The 17,163-nt window shown below is 42.8% G+C and overlaps 1 protein-coding gene across 2 annotated transcripts in view; it reads right to left on the bottom strand.

The window, feature by feature from the left end:
- Window positions 1–17,163, bottom strand: part of LOC111870767 — a 153,238-nt gene that overhangs the window by 112,703 nt on the left and 23,372 nt on the right. For both annotated transcript variants that reach the window (XR_002843911.2, XM_023863290.2), the window contains exon 2: window positions 1,358–1,445. Coding sequence is in view for 1 of the 2 variants with exons in the window: in XM_023863290.2 (XP_023719058.1) it covers window positions 1,358–1,424 (67 nt within the window). In the remaining variant the exon portion in view is untranslated. The remainder of the gene's footprint in view (window positions 1–1,357; window positions 1,446–17,163) is intronic.

Raw genomic sequence — 17,163 nt, forward strand, 5'->3', positions numbered from 1 at the left:
CTGCTTGGCGTGGGCTTCAAAACCGCCTACTTTTAAGTTACGACGTGCAGGACCTGTCAGTGATCGAATTCTCAAAGTTTGCCGCCGTGCTACTCACAAACAAAATTTCTCAGAAAAAGCCACAGGGGGTGTTTCCTGTGTAACATCAAGATTTGGAATAAGTCCATTCCTGAAAACAAGAATGTGACTATGTCCCACTGGCTTTGGTATTACTTGTTACCTGCACTTAATTTTTATTACCGGTTATTCTAATTATTAAATTGGTGAGTGACAGTGGAGCGGTTACATTACCACCGGGGGAAAGTGCCCCCCGGTACCATTGGATAGGAGGCTGCGTGGGCCCCTGAGTCTGACTGGAAGAGGAGAAGAACATTCTTGACCCTACCGGGACTCGAACTCCGAACCCTCGGACGTCCAGCCCGTAGCCAATCACTATAACAAATGCGCTATCCCGGCTCCCTAACAACATGGTATAACAGAGAAAACTGCTTAGGCCATTATTAAGTCTGTATCATCACATCACAGAATAACAAAGGAAGACGCTCTGGCCAACGCAAGGTCCCTACCATCACAGTACAACAAACAAAAACGCTTAGGCCATCGCAAGGTCCCTCCCATCACAGTACAACAAACAAAAACTCTCAGGCCATCGCAAGGTCCCTACCATCACAGTACAACAAACAAAAACGCTTAGGCCATCGCAAGGTCCCTACCATCACAGTACAACAAACAAAAACGCAATTATCGATGGAAGCTAGCGGCTTCGAACATACAATAAAATCTTCAAGAGACCTCAGATTATGCGTGCACACCGAAACCGGGAGGACCGTAAATCCTCTCAAGAATAAATTACCTCCAAATCTGCCACGTGCACGACCAGATGATGAGAGCTGAATGCTGCATACGCTGCAGTTCCCGAACATACACGTATATGACTACATAACCTCTTTCCTTAAAAAGAATCAGAATATGAGAACTGTATTGTAAAATTATTTGTCTCAGAATATCTCTTTCAGGACATGTGCTTAACGCTGAACACCCACACAGCTAAACTTAACACGATGTTTGCAAGAAAGGGAGCTGGTGAAACTATGACCTATGCATCTAGGCTTACACCGTGCAAATCAAACACGCATACAACACATTTTACTGAAACAAATAACCACCATATATATATACTTATCGCTACTTTTGTAAGTGCCTTAAAATGATATTAATGCACCCCTAAAAATAGGTTATTTCCCGTTATGATACAAACCCCAAGCCTTCCTAAGTTTACGCTATTTCTGGTGTAAATACATTATATCGGCAGGAAACAAAACTTAGGCGTCAATTGCGAATGAGTCACTTTACTCACCCTGGACAGCCACGATGAGTGAGCACACGACGCCCCACCAGGATCCAATCAGAGCCCCCCTCCTCATGGCGGCGGGCCCTCAGCGGCTCTGTCAACACAAAACAGAATTGCACATTACTGCAATTTCCTCCTGATCAGCTCTATGTTATGAATGACATATAACTGCTTAGTGCTGGAACTACTGTGTGTGGGAAAACCAATACAATCAATATTTATTTCGTTTCTTTACAAGGTTGTAGCGTCGATTCAGACAAGACAGCCTCAGTGGTTACGAGCAGAAAGGAGCGTGGCTACAACCAGTCACTGTCATCTTCAATGCATTATCTCAATAGTACACTGGACGTACTGACAAATAACATGAAGTCTGGCAAGAACTAGAATCTGGTAACAGCTAGACGGAGTCAGGCTGAGCCAATCTGTGCGTGTTTGTGTCCGGAAGAACTTGCTATTAGTACTAGCCCAATAATCCTGTCATTCCTCGCAGTGCTACCACGGAGGCCCTTTTTATTGACATACTTTCTCCTGTAAGTAACCACTCGTCGCATGAGAGGTAGTTTCGGATCAGAAATGTTAATTTCATAATGATACAGAAATTATAACCCTTCTTTTTAATCATAAAGTGATTTGATACAATCAGACACAACTGAGTTATATTGACGCTATACAGGAACTATTACAATTTATTCAGTGACCCGATATGCCAATTTTTATCTTACCAAAATTGTACAAGTTCATATCACATCCCAAAGACATGAAGTCACAAGTTACATAAGCGAAATATTATGTTATCATGGCATTAATAATAATTTAAAATATTTAAGTATACATAAAGGGCCTATGCTTAAATTTCAGTTATTTACATAAAATTCCAGATAATATTATCATCTGCTGTTATCACCTATCTTAGTCATTTATCCATATTAAAAAGTTGTACTTAAATTTTCTGAACATAAGGTACAATCTTTACATGTCATAAATGTCTATATGGTATTATTATTGTATAGTGTCACGTGTATTAGTGACTTGTGGCGGGGTTTGGGTTGGTGAATCGATTTACTACATACTCACAAGTCGTAAGTACAAGAAATTATAACACTCTGAAGATTACTGTAACTATAACACATGCAATGAATTCTTCAACGTCTGCTTACTAGTGCCTTCTCAGTCCTACTGAACTCTCTCTCTCGAATTCTAATTCTGGATTCTATATCTTAGCCTTCCTGTTTTTCGCCGTTGCCATGGAAACGTGTGTCAATCTCTGGGTAACGCTTTGATTTATCCCAGCGTATTCGTTGCCGCGGAAACGTGTTTCAACTCGCCGTTGTGACAGAAACTTAGTGTTTACTTAGTCGTTGCTTATCAACGGACGTCTGGTTCTGGTTTCACTATTACGGCTTTCAGGCGTCACGTCACGATATACGACTGTCCTTGCTATATAATTGTAAGCACAATAGATCACTGTAAATCGCGGTGCAAGGGCCGAGAAGGCCCACCCCTTATACACATTCATTCGTATATAATTGTAACGTATCGAAATAGCAAATACAATTTTCCCTCGTTATCCTGTCTGTGTGTACTTTATAAAACGGCCCTCTCCGTCTTAATTCTTAGTTTTAAGCTAAATTGTCTAATATGTAATATGTCCATACTTGTTTTTGTCCTAAGTTTGCTGTGTTCCCATTTCGAAATGTCCCACCATTTTAACTGACAAATGAATGTAGTTTGTGCAGTACGCTTACATCGCGCTTCTGGGTTCTCTCCCACTGCTATTCAAGTCGACTGCCATCTCGAAGGCACTACTGCTCCACTCGTCATATCTCTGTTCATTTAGTTTCCTAACCCCTTTATATAAATACGTGTACTAGTTTTGTTAATATTCATGGGTCATTCTTTTCCATATTTAAACTATCTGACGATGGTATGACAACGCTGAAGACTGTTCTTCTGGTCCAGAATGACAGCAGCTCTATGTAGAAGCCCAAAGAACATGAATATTTTCTTACCCTGTCCACCTGATGAAGGTAACAAAAGAAATTTATAAAAAAAAAAGTGGTCTCTTTTATAAACAAACTAGACAATGAACGAAAGCTAAGAAACTAGTCTTGAAAACATCATCTTTGCAGACTATACACAGTTATTCTCCATTTTATGATCTATATTTTGATAATGTTATATTTTAGCGTCCTGTTGCACTGATTTATGTTCATGATTTATTCTGACCGTCTTACAGTGCATACATTTATTCACCTTACTCTTCTCTCTTGCACGACATGTTTCAGCACAAAAGTGCCATCTTCCGGTGCTTTTTGATGTACGTTGAACTACTTCATTGCATGCCCTGTTGTCTTTATTCTAAAATAACTAAAATATATATTCGTCATATATATTGATACATTTTAAATATTAGAAATATTAAAACTGTTCAGGATTTGTCATCCTTATGTCGTATCTCAATAAGCGAGTCACACCTATCTTCTCTTCTATTGGAGTATTCTTCCTACTTTCTTGTGTGTATTGTGCTTTGTGTTGTGTCTTGCTCCTGTGACTGCGTGTGTTATACTGCTGGGCCTGCTGGTTATGTGTGTCATATGTATTTTGATTACTAAGCATGTATGGTGCAAGAGCCAAAGCTCAGGCGGTTAGTCACTGGCTTCCCACAGCGGCGGCCTGGGTTCAAACTCGTGTCTGGTCAAGTGGAATTTGTGGTGGACAAAGTAGCGCTGGGGTAGGTTTTCTCCGAGTACTTCGGTTTTCCCTGCCAATGTTCATTCCACCAAGTTCTCCATCATCATAATCACCCAGGGCAGGTACAATAGGCCAATCAGTAGCCGCCATGCCGAGTGGACCCAACTGGACCCCCCCCCACTATGCGAAAATATATCCTGCATATTTTGAACCGTCTTCGTAGTTTCTCGTATCTTCTTTGTAAGCCCATCATATTAGTGATCAGCCTAGTTGTCTTTGGTCTCAAAAATGCAAGCCTGATTAACCTTTAGAAACGCCGCACTGTAGCGTCGTACCGTGTTAGAAAATTTTATAACTGCTTCGTCGACACAAGTGTTTGCATATATTCACTATACGTTACGTGTTAATTACTACATGTTTCGACTTTATTAACCATCGTCAGGTATATACCCGTCTTCTATCTGCCAGTCCTCCTTCAGTGTTTACAAAACGGGAGTGCTTGTTCAAGTTTTTAGGTTTCTTATGTTTACGTAATGTTTTTATAAACGAATGTATTAATATTAAAATTACAATTAAAAATTGAAATATTAAGTGAGGATGAGGTGCGCAGGGCATGTAACACGAATGGGGAGACGAGGAATGCATATAGGATATTGGTCGGAAAGCCAGAAGGAAAGATACCATTTGGAATACCAAGGCGTACGTGGGTGAACAATATTAAAATGAATCTTGGAGAGACAGGATGAGATGGTATGGATTGCACTGATCTGGCTCAGGATAGGGACCTGTGGAGGGCTCTTGTGAACGCGGTAATGAACCTTTGGGTTTCATAAAATACTGCGAAATTCTTGAGTAGCTGCAGATTTGGCGGCTCCTCAAGAAGAGCTCTGCTCCATAAGTAAGTAAGTACAATGTTGCGTAAGTAAGTCTTGTCTGACTGCCAGTTCCAAGTTCCTCTTGGAAAAACATTATCTAATTCGTGGCTTCATGAGAACGAGGAATCCGTTCTAAGCATTTTTCTTTTCGATAATGAAATTAACAACACTGCCAACTTGACAAACGACTGATCCTCTAAGGTCTGCAACGATGTCGAGTCGCTATGCTAATATTATGTTGGGCAATGTCCACTGTCTGGAATATATTTTGATCGAGACCAGCTTCTCCTAGAGGGCCAAAGTGATCCAGTTTCCAGAACTGTGTATGTTAAATAAGCCCTTGACGATGAACAAAGTCCAACACAAGATTCGTATAATTACTGATTTTTTTACATTATCCATTGTCCTGTTTTTATTTAAAAACAACTTTTCGGAGACTGGACTCTGTCTCCATTCTTAGATAAAAGTCTACTCATTCCGGAAACAAGGACGGAGACAGAATCCAAGGTCCGAAACGTTGTTTTTAAATAAAAAAACAGGACCATAGGTGTCCAAAAAGTCGACAATTATATTAATATACCATCATCACAAAGTTTTCGATAATATTCGTATACTGATAATCGACTCTCTCGTCTATGGTGTCTTGACAATTTCGTTTTAGAACTATCGGCCTTACTGTTAGCGTCGTCTTCATGTGGTAGAGCGTCAAAAAGTAATTCCAAGTTATCCCTATTAAAGCCTCCATATGTAGCGCCCACTGCGAACCCTCCACTCACACCCATATTCACGCTCCAGTGGCTTCGACCAGTCTGTTCGATTCCTTTGCGCTGATTTCCATACAACTGCGTTTAAGGGATCTGGGACGATGATGTGAGAAGTCATTCAATATCTGTGCCATCATGCGGGCCGACCGTATGGTTTTATCACGACCTTTACCGTACAGTCAGTTTCTGGGAATCCTGTCTATCACAGCGGCTGCTAGCCTGCTGGTGCTCCCTGCGCACTTCGGTTATATATGTTTTAAGTCGCACTAGAATTAAAACAAAACTAAAACTTATCATAATAAAAATCTACATATTAAAAGCAAAGATTTCCCTGTGTTTAATTAATTAAGCATCACACCACGAAGAAGTATGGTGGAGTAGAGGTATAGTTCCACCATTCTTTACCTCCGCCCTAGATGGAGGTGAGTGATCAAATTCTTGTCCCAAGTTTTAACCCTGGGAAAGAGCTCCCGGTACCCATTGGATGGGAGGTTTGGTGGGCCCCAGAGTTGGTCTGCACGCTGTACTCCGACTGATAATCGAATCCCGGCCAAACAGTCAGTCGCCATGACGACTGGCCTATTTTTTTAAGTAACATAAAATTATCGTAAAACAGAACGACGGTAAAGTTTTCTTACAAATATCAATTTTAAAAGTTATACTCATGCATATTTTATATTTCCATTTTCTCCTCAAAAGATGACATAAGAAGATGCTGGATGACCTTGGGGACAGAAGAGGATACTGTCATTTGAAGGAGAAAGCTCTAGATCGCATTAAGTGGAGGAATTGTTTTGGAAGAGACTGTGGACCTGTCGTCTTGACAGATTACTGATGATGATGATGATGATGATGATGATGATGATGATGATGATGATGATGATGATGATGATGATGATGATTTCTCCTCAAAACATCGCGGCACGCAGGTTGAGAACCACTGGTCTAAAGATCTGGCTTTAAATCGGGACCCCGTCTGCTACCAGAGGCACGCGGTTGCGTAGCTGGTTGTTGTACTATGCTACAAGCCGGAAGATCGCGACTTGGATTCCCGATGAGGTCACTGAATATTTTCAATTTACCTAATCCTTCCAGCCGCACTATGGCCCTGGGGTCGACTCGGCCTCTAACATAAATGAGTACCAGGAATCTTCCTGGGGCGTAAAGAGCGGCCAGTGCGTAAGGCTGACCTTACCGCCATCTGTGAACCGTTGTCTAGAAAATGTGGGAGCCTCGACCTCTCACGCCCCTATGGGACTGGAAATGTACGCCGCATACACTTTTAGTCACGTAGGAGAGTCGGACCTTCCTCCCATGAAATCGGGCCGACCCTTGACCCATAAGTTCGCTTCGCGGGGACTCCAAATTCGCCGTATAAATTTGTTTGTACTGTACATTGCTGAACACCCAGTTTAACAGCCATATCCTCAGGAATTGAGACCGGGATGGTTCTGTCAATATAGCAACGGATTACAGGGGTTCGATTTCCGGCAAGGGCAAAAGATTTTACTCTACTCCACAGCGACCAGACCGGCTTTTAGGTCCACTCAGCCTCCTATACAATCAGTGGAGGCACTTTCCTTGGGGGAAAAGCGGCCGGAGTCTGAATCTGACCACCCACCTCTATCTAGTACAGAGGACAAGAACGGTGGAGCTATATCTCCACTTCCCCACACGTCTTCATAGCGTGGTTCTTAACTAATTAAGCACAAGGGAAACGTTTATTTGTTTACCTTTTCCCACTGGATGTTATCTAGTGGCTTCAGCAGTTTCATACTGGTCATCCTTCAGTGCCTTTCCTTGTGCCTTGTGAAGTTCGAATTCGGTATCTTACAATTTCCGGTCACGTGGCCATTTTGTGGTACGAACCGGGTGACGCCGCAGCTCCCGATGTTGCAGTTCGTGGGAATAACAAGGGGAGATGGACGTACGAACTTTCCTGCGATATGACAGCTCACAATGGGAATCAGCACAGAATGATGCCACGGAAATAAACTCGGCATCACAGCAATCTGCTCGACGAACGCGTCGTGAGTTGGTGCTTCCGTTCATCCTCGAACACTTCCTGCGACCCTACTATAGTAGGCTACCACTCACAACATAACAGTTCCAGTAACTGCCCAAAATATGTAACGCAAAGAGGCAAAATGCCTATTGACCATATCGATTGACATACTAAGCAGTGTTTTCAAGGTAAACTGGGATTGACTATGCCGGCGGTAACAGTGCAGAATCTTCCACAGCGTAAAACAGAAGTGGTATTTCTTGTTTAAATTCTATAAAATGCTGAGAAGTCTCAGACCATACGTCGTACATGTAGAGACATCTATCACTAATCGACTTTAAAGAGTTTCATGAAACGTCGTCGGTTAGAGATTCGTTTTTAACGAACCAAATTTTAACATGTTTTGTTTTCCATTGTACGGCTCATAGTAAGGTAAAGCCCCTGAAAAAGGTCGTCGAGGCTCCCACATTTTCTAGACAATCGGCTCACAGATGGCGGTGAGGTTGTCAGCCTTACGTACCGGCCACTCTTTAACCCCAGGAAGATTCCTAGCACTCACTTCTGTGAGCTGACTCGACCCCAGGGCAATAGTGCGGCTAGAAGGATTAAGTAAATTAAAAAAGAAATCGAATGACCTCATCGGGAATCGAACCCGCAACTTTCTGGCATTTAGCATAGCGCCTTAATCAACTGCGATCCCGCGTGTTGTAGGGCTCAATTTTATTCAAAAAATGAAAAATGTATTTTAAAAAACCCTGAGCACTGATAATATTAAACTACCACATTACCAGAATGGGTGATCGACGTCACTGAACTTCCTATTGTTGCGCGCGTTTACTTCCGCGGGAATGTGTTACCGAGTCGTTGCCTAGCAATGGGTACACACGTCACAATACTAATGTAACATTCGGTGGGAATTCAACGGGGAATCCTATCAACTTTTGAAACTACGAACTTACTCTGCTTTCTCCCGTAATCCTTTACAGTCCTACATGTTATCGAATGATACGCCGAGGCCGAAGTTTAATACCATCTCCCACGCACATCACACACATACAGTCATTTGTAAACCGTCTCCTTTATAAAGTGTACTACACTTCACATATCTACATCAAAATTTCAACAATCACAGGAAAGTCACGATACACGGAAAGAAAAAATTACTAGCTCATTCGTGACCTACTACATACGAGTATGTATAACTTAACTTCATGCAGTGTGTTAATGCTCGACAATATTTTGCTACGGTAACCCGAAACTGCGTAAATCTCAGAGCTTTCATCTCGCATTAGGCGAGACAGCCGCAAGCACACTCCGTCTGCTTGAACACACATCGAACGACAGGTTTTCTGTAAACACAGAATGGACAAAGCCCCGCTGTGACATATATCCGGCCTTCGGGCCATACGTTGCTAATCTCTGTGTTACTGGGAAACTGTCCATACTTGAGCCGTACAGATCCTGCACTGTGGCCGACAGATCTGCAGCACTTGACGCTGGAGGCATCATACACCATTCTAACTGTCTTACTTCATTGTGGCATTGTCAGCCAACCGTGCCTTGTATTACATGAAGCGGTCGAAACCTCGTGGGAACGCTGCGATGAAACCGACGCTGTGACGTAGAAAGACCTATTGGCGTTGAACTCTTGCTCCTGACAATAATACACGCAACGGTATACTATCTTACCTCCTAAAAATCGAGTCAATGTTGACTGAATCAGTACCGAATAAGATGCGGTCTGTAACGATATGTTTAATAATAATAATAAAATTGTTAAATTCTTAATCAGGAAAATAATACTACATTTTTAGTTCTCATAACTGAAACATGACTGAGTCATCAGTAAGTCTGAACAGTTTCTATTGTATACGCCTTAAGGTGGGTTTACACTGAGACAACCATTGGCAACCGCGCCGCAGGCGGCGCGATCGCATGCTGCAAGTTGCTCACTTGCGGGTAGTGCGTAGCGCAATCGCATGCGGCTTGGGCCGCGTCCTCTAGTTGCTGCAGGCCGCAAGGTTATCTATCCATCGCTAGTGGGTTCAGTTGCCTATTCGCATGCGGCGTGATGAGCTGGGACTCGGATATAGCCAAGTGTCTTATAGAAGAATACCGCGAAAAGATCATTCTGTGGGATTTGCGGGATCCCAATTATGAAGACAATCGGAAGAAGGTGAAGCTATGGGAGGAATTAGCCACGAAGTTTGAATGTTCGGTGAAGGAAGCGAAACAAAAGGTTAAAAATCTCAGAACGACCTGTTCCTGCACCACACTCTTCTCTGAAGTTTTGTTCTCCTGCTCAAAATGAGATAAGCCGCAGCAGCAACTGTCTGCAGTGACATCTCTACACAAGCTGACGTAAAAATTGAAGCAACCAGTCGCTCTGGGTGTAAATGGGGTCGGTCGCATGCGGCAACGGTTGCTCCTGGCCGCATGCTGCTTGATAAATTGGGCGGCAAACATAGTCGCCCGAGGAGGGCAACTAGGTTGCTTTAAGTTGCCCCAGAGTAAAACCCGCCTTTACACGTAAGCCCTACTAATGAACATTTACAGCTTAAACTGGTGAATTCCTTTCTCTCATTTCCTGACTGTGCTGTGCCAGTAGCAATTCAGCAGTTACGGTGAAACTTTCTTACTCATGGAGCTGAGCCCTTCTTGAGAAGCCGCCAATTCTGCAGCTACTTAAGAATTTCCCAGTATTTTATGGAACCCAAAGGTTCATTTCCTTGTTCATAATAGCCCTCCACTGGTCCCTATCCTGAGCCAGATCAAGCCAATCCATACCATCCCATCCTATCTCTCTAAGATCCATTCTAATATTGTCCGCCCACCTACACCTTGGTCTTCCTCGTGGTCTCTTTCCCTTTGGCTTTCCCACCAATATCCTATATGCGTTCCTCTTCTTCCCCATTCGTGCTACATGTCCTGCCCACCTCATCCTCCTTAACTTGATCACTCTAATTATACTTAGAGTAGAGTACAAGTTTTGAAACTCCTCATTATGCAGTTTTTTCCAACCTCCTGTCACTTCATCTCTCTTTGGCCCAAATATTCTCCTCAGCGCCCTGTTATGAAACACCCTCAGTCTACATCTCTTCCTTAATGTCAGAGACAACGTTTCACACCCATAGAGAACCACAGGCAAAATTATAGTTCAGCATATTCGCTGAAACTACGAAGCCAGAAACGCAGCGCCTACACAAAAACACCGACCCCTCCCTTCGCAGAAGAGGGGGCCCAACTTCTAAACCTACAAGAGAACAAAAATCTTCGTCACTGATCTCGAAGACACCTAAAGCCAAGAATGACTGTGCTTGCGAGGATCAGCAACAAGTTATCCAACCAACCATCGACTTATGTACAAACCGAGATAACGACTACATAGGAATGTTGTGCATTGTATCTTACTACACGGGCGCATTTCATATTTACGTTCCAACAGCTACGATTTAAATATGTATCTTAAATATTCTATTTCAATTACTTTGCGTCTCAAGCGAAGCACATTATATACACAATTTAAAAACATGAGCAAAAATCTAGCGAGGGTGCATTCTAGCGTTCACTTGTCATACAGTGTCTTCAGTGTATGTCCTTCCTAAATTCTTTCGTCGAGATTTTATGTAGATAATTATCCTTGGTATATTTATTACTGATGCAAATATTGTAGTGTAACAATTAAAAAATAATCTCCACTTCATTATATGGGGGCACGAGGTAGCATAGTTGGTGAGGCACTTTGCTACAAACCGGAAGGTCGCGGGATCCAATCCCGAATAGGTGGGTTATTTCAATTTACCTGATCCTTCCAGCCGCACTATGGCCCTAGGGTCGACTGAGCATCTAACAGAAATGAGTACCAGGAATATTCCTGGGGGGTAAAGGGCGGCCGGCACGTAAGGCCGGAGTTATGATTGAAAAGCTGCAAAGCTATCCCCATTATACAAGAGGCAAAAATTATTCTTCCTTTTGTTTCTTTAAACATTCATGCCATTCACGTGTCTTAAAAAAAAGTCCCATATTTTGCAATGACGCAATTTCTTTATGGCGAGCCATTTCCAAAAAAGATAAAGTTCAAAATTCAATTTGAGCTTCATGTAAAACAAGTTATATCTTTGGCCTACAGAGAAGAAAATTAAATTCCCTTAACTTTTAGAGCAGACCCCTAATAAAAATGACGGATACATGCCGCTCCTTCTTTATGTCTTCATTTAATGCGTTTCGAGGTAACAGCAAATAAATAAAACACAGAAATTGTAATTCTGCCAGTTACTTGGTAAGCTACTATGTCTGGCTATCACAACAAGCTCGCTTATAAATACACACAACTGAAGACACGAGTTTATCGATGAAGTCAGTTTTACTACTAAGAATACATGCTACAACATGTTTCGGTTATATATGACAATCATCAGGCGTTTAAAATATTAAAATGTGTCAGAGTACGTTACTGCGCTGCTTGTTACAACGGATCCACTGCAAACAGTTCCGTTTTACACAACCTTCTCCAAGAATCCCCCCCCCTTTTGCACTACAGCCCCAGTGGGCCTAGGCCTACCTCCATGAACTTCTCCGTTCACTTCGGTTTTTCTAGATCTTACACATTCGGTAGGACTCCTTGGGCGGGTGATCAGCTCGTCGCAAGGCCTCTACCTGTACACAAACACAGAAAAACGCACACACACAAACTAAACATCCATGCCCTGAGTGGGATTCGAACCCACGATCCCGGTTTCCAAGCGAGCGAAGACAGTACATGCCTTAGATCTCCGAGACTACAATATCTTAAAATATATACTGAACTGATTATAGATTAGGCAAGTCTATAATACGTGGTGCGTTCCGTATATAATGCCTCCTATTTTTTTGTGTTAATATGTATCGTCTGAGCTGGATGTTGGTGGTGTTGTAGTAAAGGTTGAACCTTCCCGCCAGTGTACTGTTAGTTTGGTAGTCGTGCGACAGATAGCGACGGCAGAGCAGTCTACCAAAATGGCGTCTGACATAGAAGTGCGTATGAAAGAGAAACGTGTTATTGAATTTCTCACTGCCGAACAAATTGTACCCATTGACATCCATCGACACTTGCTAAAGGTGTACGGAGACAATACAGTGGATGTCAGCACAGTGGGGCGGTGGGTAGTGCGTTTCAACAGTGGCGAAAATGAAGTGCACGACAAGCNAGAAAGTGGCTAGCCTGTGCTGGCGCAGACTTTTACAGGAACGGCATACAGGCTCTTGTTCATCGGTGGCAAAAGTGCATAACGAATGGTGGTGATTATGTGGAAAAATAGCTGTAAGTAGCTGAAATCTTACTCTATTTAACTGCGTTATTATGATTTCTGTATTTCTTTTAGTTTTTTTTAATAAGAGGCATTATGTACGGAACTCCCTTAGTATTTTCCTATTATTATAGTTATTACTTAAAACTTTAACATATATTTTATAATGTAATGGGTGTTAAACACGCTGGTTTGGCGGAAGCTGCAGCGGCAGTAGTGGTGACTATAACTCTGGTGTTGCTGGTGACTGTACACAGTTGGTGGTGGTGGCGGTTGAATGATTTATTGGTGTTGAAGTGGCGGTGGTGGTGGTAGTAGTAGTGGTAGTGGTTGCATGGTGTGGTGATGGCTGTTATGGTTTATTCGTGTTGGTGGTGGTGGAGGTGGCTTTATGGATTAGTGTTCGTGGTGGCTGTACAGTTTACTGGTGTTCGTGATGGAGGCTGCGAGGTTTACTGGTGTTCGTGACGGTGGTTGCACGATTTACTGGTGTTCGTGATGGTGGCTGTACTGTTCGCTGGTGTTCATGATGGTGGCTGTATGATTTGTTGGTGCTGGGGTTGCTTGTGTGGTTGTACCGGAGTTGGTGGTGACACTATGTTGAGGCGTGAGTTTCATCTTGTTCCACTTAATAAATTTCAAAGCAATTTTCAACGGGGAACTACACCATAAGTCGTCAAGCTAATTTCATTTTGGCGTGCATCGGTCCATTTGCGTGAAGCTCAGCCCGAACTTCGTCAGATCTCATAAACAGTCCGCCATACTCCACGTGCCTTATCTGAAGCATTTCTTGCAATATGGTGTGTATATTTAATGAATGACAATAGAAACTTGATACAGTACACTGTAATGAACGTTAACTTTTATTAGAAGAAAACGTAAGACTATATATATACTGTACTGTCTCTACTGTTGAATAACGTGCTATACTGGCGAAACAGGCAGACCTCTAGCGGTGTGGATCCGTGAACACAGGAACAATCCTCAACAGGGTCTTTTAGAAAAATCAAAATTAGCAAAACATGCCTATGAAGGGGGTCATAACGCAGTTCCACGCAAGTGCGTGCTTTACCACAATTTTTATTGTATATTTTCTTGCTTTCTCCACCCCCACCCCCGAATTAGCCTGGTCTGAAGAGATTAAATAGCTGTGTAAATCTGACAGGGGTTGTCCCGTGATTGAGATTAGCTCTTTCTAAAGGGCCCAACTGAATACGTCTTCCCCCCCCCTTTCACCTGAGGACGGAAACAGATCCAGTTTTCGAAACCTCGTGTCTTCTATTCTCTAGAATGACGGTCGATGGAAAAAGTCCAAAAACCCAGTAATTCTGTGAACTTACAAATATATTTATATATGAAATGTAGGAGCAATAAAATGAAACAGAGATACTAAATCTAAAAAAAAATGTATTTCACAAATGTGTAAAGTATAAGCATTACTGTCGCCGTGTAGTCTGCTAGACGTTTACATACGTTTCGAAGGAACGTGCTGCTTCCATTTTCAGTGCCTAAGAGTACGCTTCCACTCTTATTTAGATAGGTTCAAAGCCGAATGATTCAACTAAATCACGTTTCAAGGTTATAAGCCGCCGGGAAGAGGTCCAGCCCAGTCACATACCGACTGAGCTATCCCGGGCTGAAGAGATCTAAACTAACCTCCACGTGGAAATCGGACGAGAAGGATCTTGTTAACGTAGCCCATGTCTGCCCACAGGCGCTCGTTTTGCTAATGGGAAGTTTCCGAGGAAACATGATGAACTGGACTAATGGATTTACTTGAGTTTGTGTGTTGGGGCTGAGATAACGTACAGAAAATAAACACAATTGCCTTGAACTCTGAACGTGACGCAACATAACTCTCGGTATATTACAACATATAATATCTGTATCGGCGTTTTCACGGTATAATACGGAATATGTTCTCGGAAGCCACATCTGGGTAACCACGGCTGCCATCTTTGGGCATGGTAACCTGCCCGAACACGGAGTACACATTTACGAGTATTTTGGGGGAGCCTAAGTTTGTATTCTTCGGTACTCAAGTCATATGAGGGTTGAGGGGAAAGTAGGGGCAGCTATAAGGGCCGCGCCATAGCTCAAGCGGTTAGTCGCTGGCTTCCCACCGCGGCGGCCCGGATTCGATCCCGGGTCTGGTCAAGTGGGATTTGTGGTGGACAAAGTGGCGCTGAGGCAGGGTTTCTCCGAGTACTTGGTTTCTCCTGCCAATCTTCATTCCACCAATTGCTCCACAATCACCCTCACCTATCATCTGGGGCTGGTACAACAGGCCAGAAGTGGCCGCAGTACAAGGGACTTAGTCCCACCCCACTAGCAATAACAAAAAAAGGGCAGCTATATATAGTTTACTCAAGCACATCAGCTACATGTTACGGGGCAGCACAAGTAGCACCTGCCTCGAATGATCAACCCCTCCCTTCGTCGAAGAAAAGCCCCAGTCTCGAAATAATCTAAAAACTGACAAGAATGTCCACGAGTGCCAACACGGCTCGAAATCAAGGACTACCCTACTGGTGACGACCGCCACCAAATGACTGCTCTATTTTATCAGTTTATAAAGTCAACCAATGTAAGATTGCCCGAGGCTGCAAGGCGAACACGGTCTGGTAAAGTATTGAGTGCTTCGAGCGGCAGCAAGCCGACTTTATTTCCTTCCCGCACTCCCTGTCCCGCAGCCTAACAACAGAACAGCGCCTTGCCTGCCGGGGGCCATCATTAGCTGGCCGTTTAATACATTACGTGTCAACAAATCCGGCCTTCGTGAAGCCGCCACATATGTACACTCCTTCAAGCGAGATACATGCTAAGCTTTAGAAACAGTAACCTCATATCTCGTTGGTCCATCGGCTGTGATCATTCAAGGATAATAACCTTACTTGCTGAAGCTTCCTGCCTTTCACATCCTTCTCATGATTCAATTATGAACATCAACATTACAAACGTTAACCAAACATCTTTTGGAAAACACTTTAAGAAAACATCATTATTCGTAGTTATTCGTTCCCTTTCATTAGCGCTGTGAGAATTTCTGAGATGGGAATACCAGTGTCATTCAACGCACGCTCCTAATCTGATACGAGGTAACAGAATACGCCACGAAAAAAAAAAGAAGGTAAAATTATCCCTGTGTTTAATTAATTATGCAGCACGCCATGAAAACGCATGGGGCAGTGGAGGTACAGCTCTATCATCTCTGACCTCAACACTAGATGGAGGTGAGTGGTCAACTTTACGCCTCAGCCGATTTACCTCCGACTGCGTGGGCCGAGAACCTGTCTGGACGCTGCGGAATTTCTTGCTTCTGCCGGTAACTGAACCCCTAACTATACAGAGTTATAAATACAAATTTTATTATATTGTGACGCGTTACCTTACGTCCATCACCGCGACAACCGCTACAATCCGAACGGACACTTTCACGACAACGAATACGTGGAAATTGTGGAACTCCCGCAGCGACAAATCGTAGCAACGAACTGTCGTTGAGTAACAACGGATGGGACAAAACACGTTACCGGTGTAATCTATAAAGAGCGTTCCCGTAACAACGGACTGTCTGAACAGCGGTAACGGAACCGTGAGAAACGGTTTCCGGTATCCAGTCCGCATAACGCCTACGTAAGCAGAGCTTACGACACATTTGAATGCATGTTGAATGTCTTCCTTTCTATAGCCATTATTTAGCGTTATATTAATAATAGTATTTAATTCTTTGTTTTTAGCACTTTCCTCAAGGGGTAGTGTAAGTCTGTGTATCCAATTTTATATGATGGCAATTTTCGTTCTTTAGGGTGGCATGATTTATTTTTTATTGTTATTTCTGTCGTTGTGGGTTTTCTGTATATTTCCATTTCTATTCGTCCGTGTCTATTAAATATATTTAAGTCCAGGTAAGCTAAATTTTTTCAACACTTTATGGTGGTTTCCGAATAATTATTGATGTTCCCTCTGAAGATGATCCGTAAGTGTGTCTGTGCCTCTCTCTCTCTCTCTCAAGTCTCAATTCTGAGACAGTAAANCACATATTGTGATGGTGGTTTCCGAATAATTATTGATGTTCCCTCTGAAGATGATCCGTAAGTGTGTCTGTGTGTGTGTCTCTCTCTCTCTNCCTTTCTATAGCCATTATTTAGCGTTATATTAATAATAGTATTTAATTCTTTGTTTTTAGCAC

The sequence above is a fragment of the Cryptotermes secundus genome, unplaced genomic scaffold (assembly GCF_002891405.2).
Source record: "Cryptotermes secundus unplaced genomic scaffold, Csec_1.0 scaffold307, whole genome shotgun sequence".
Taxonomy (NCBI): Eukaryota; Metazoa; Arthropoda; class Insecta; order Blattodea; family Kalotermitidae; genus Cryptotermes; species Cryptotermes secundus.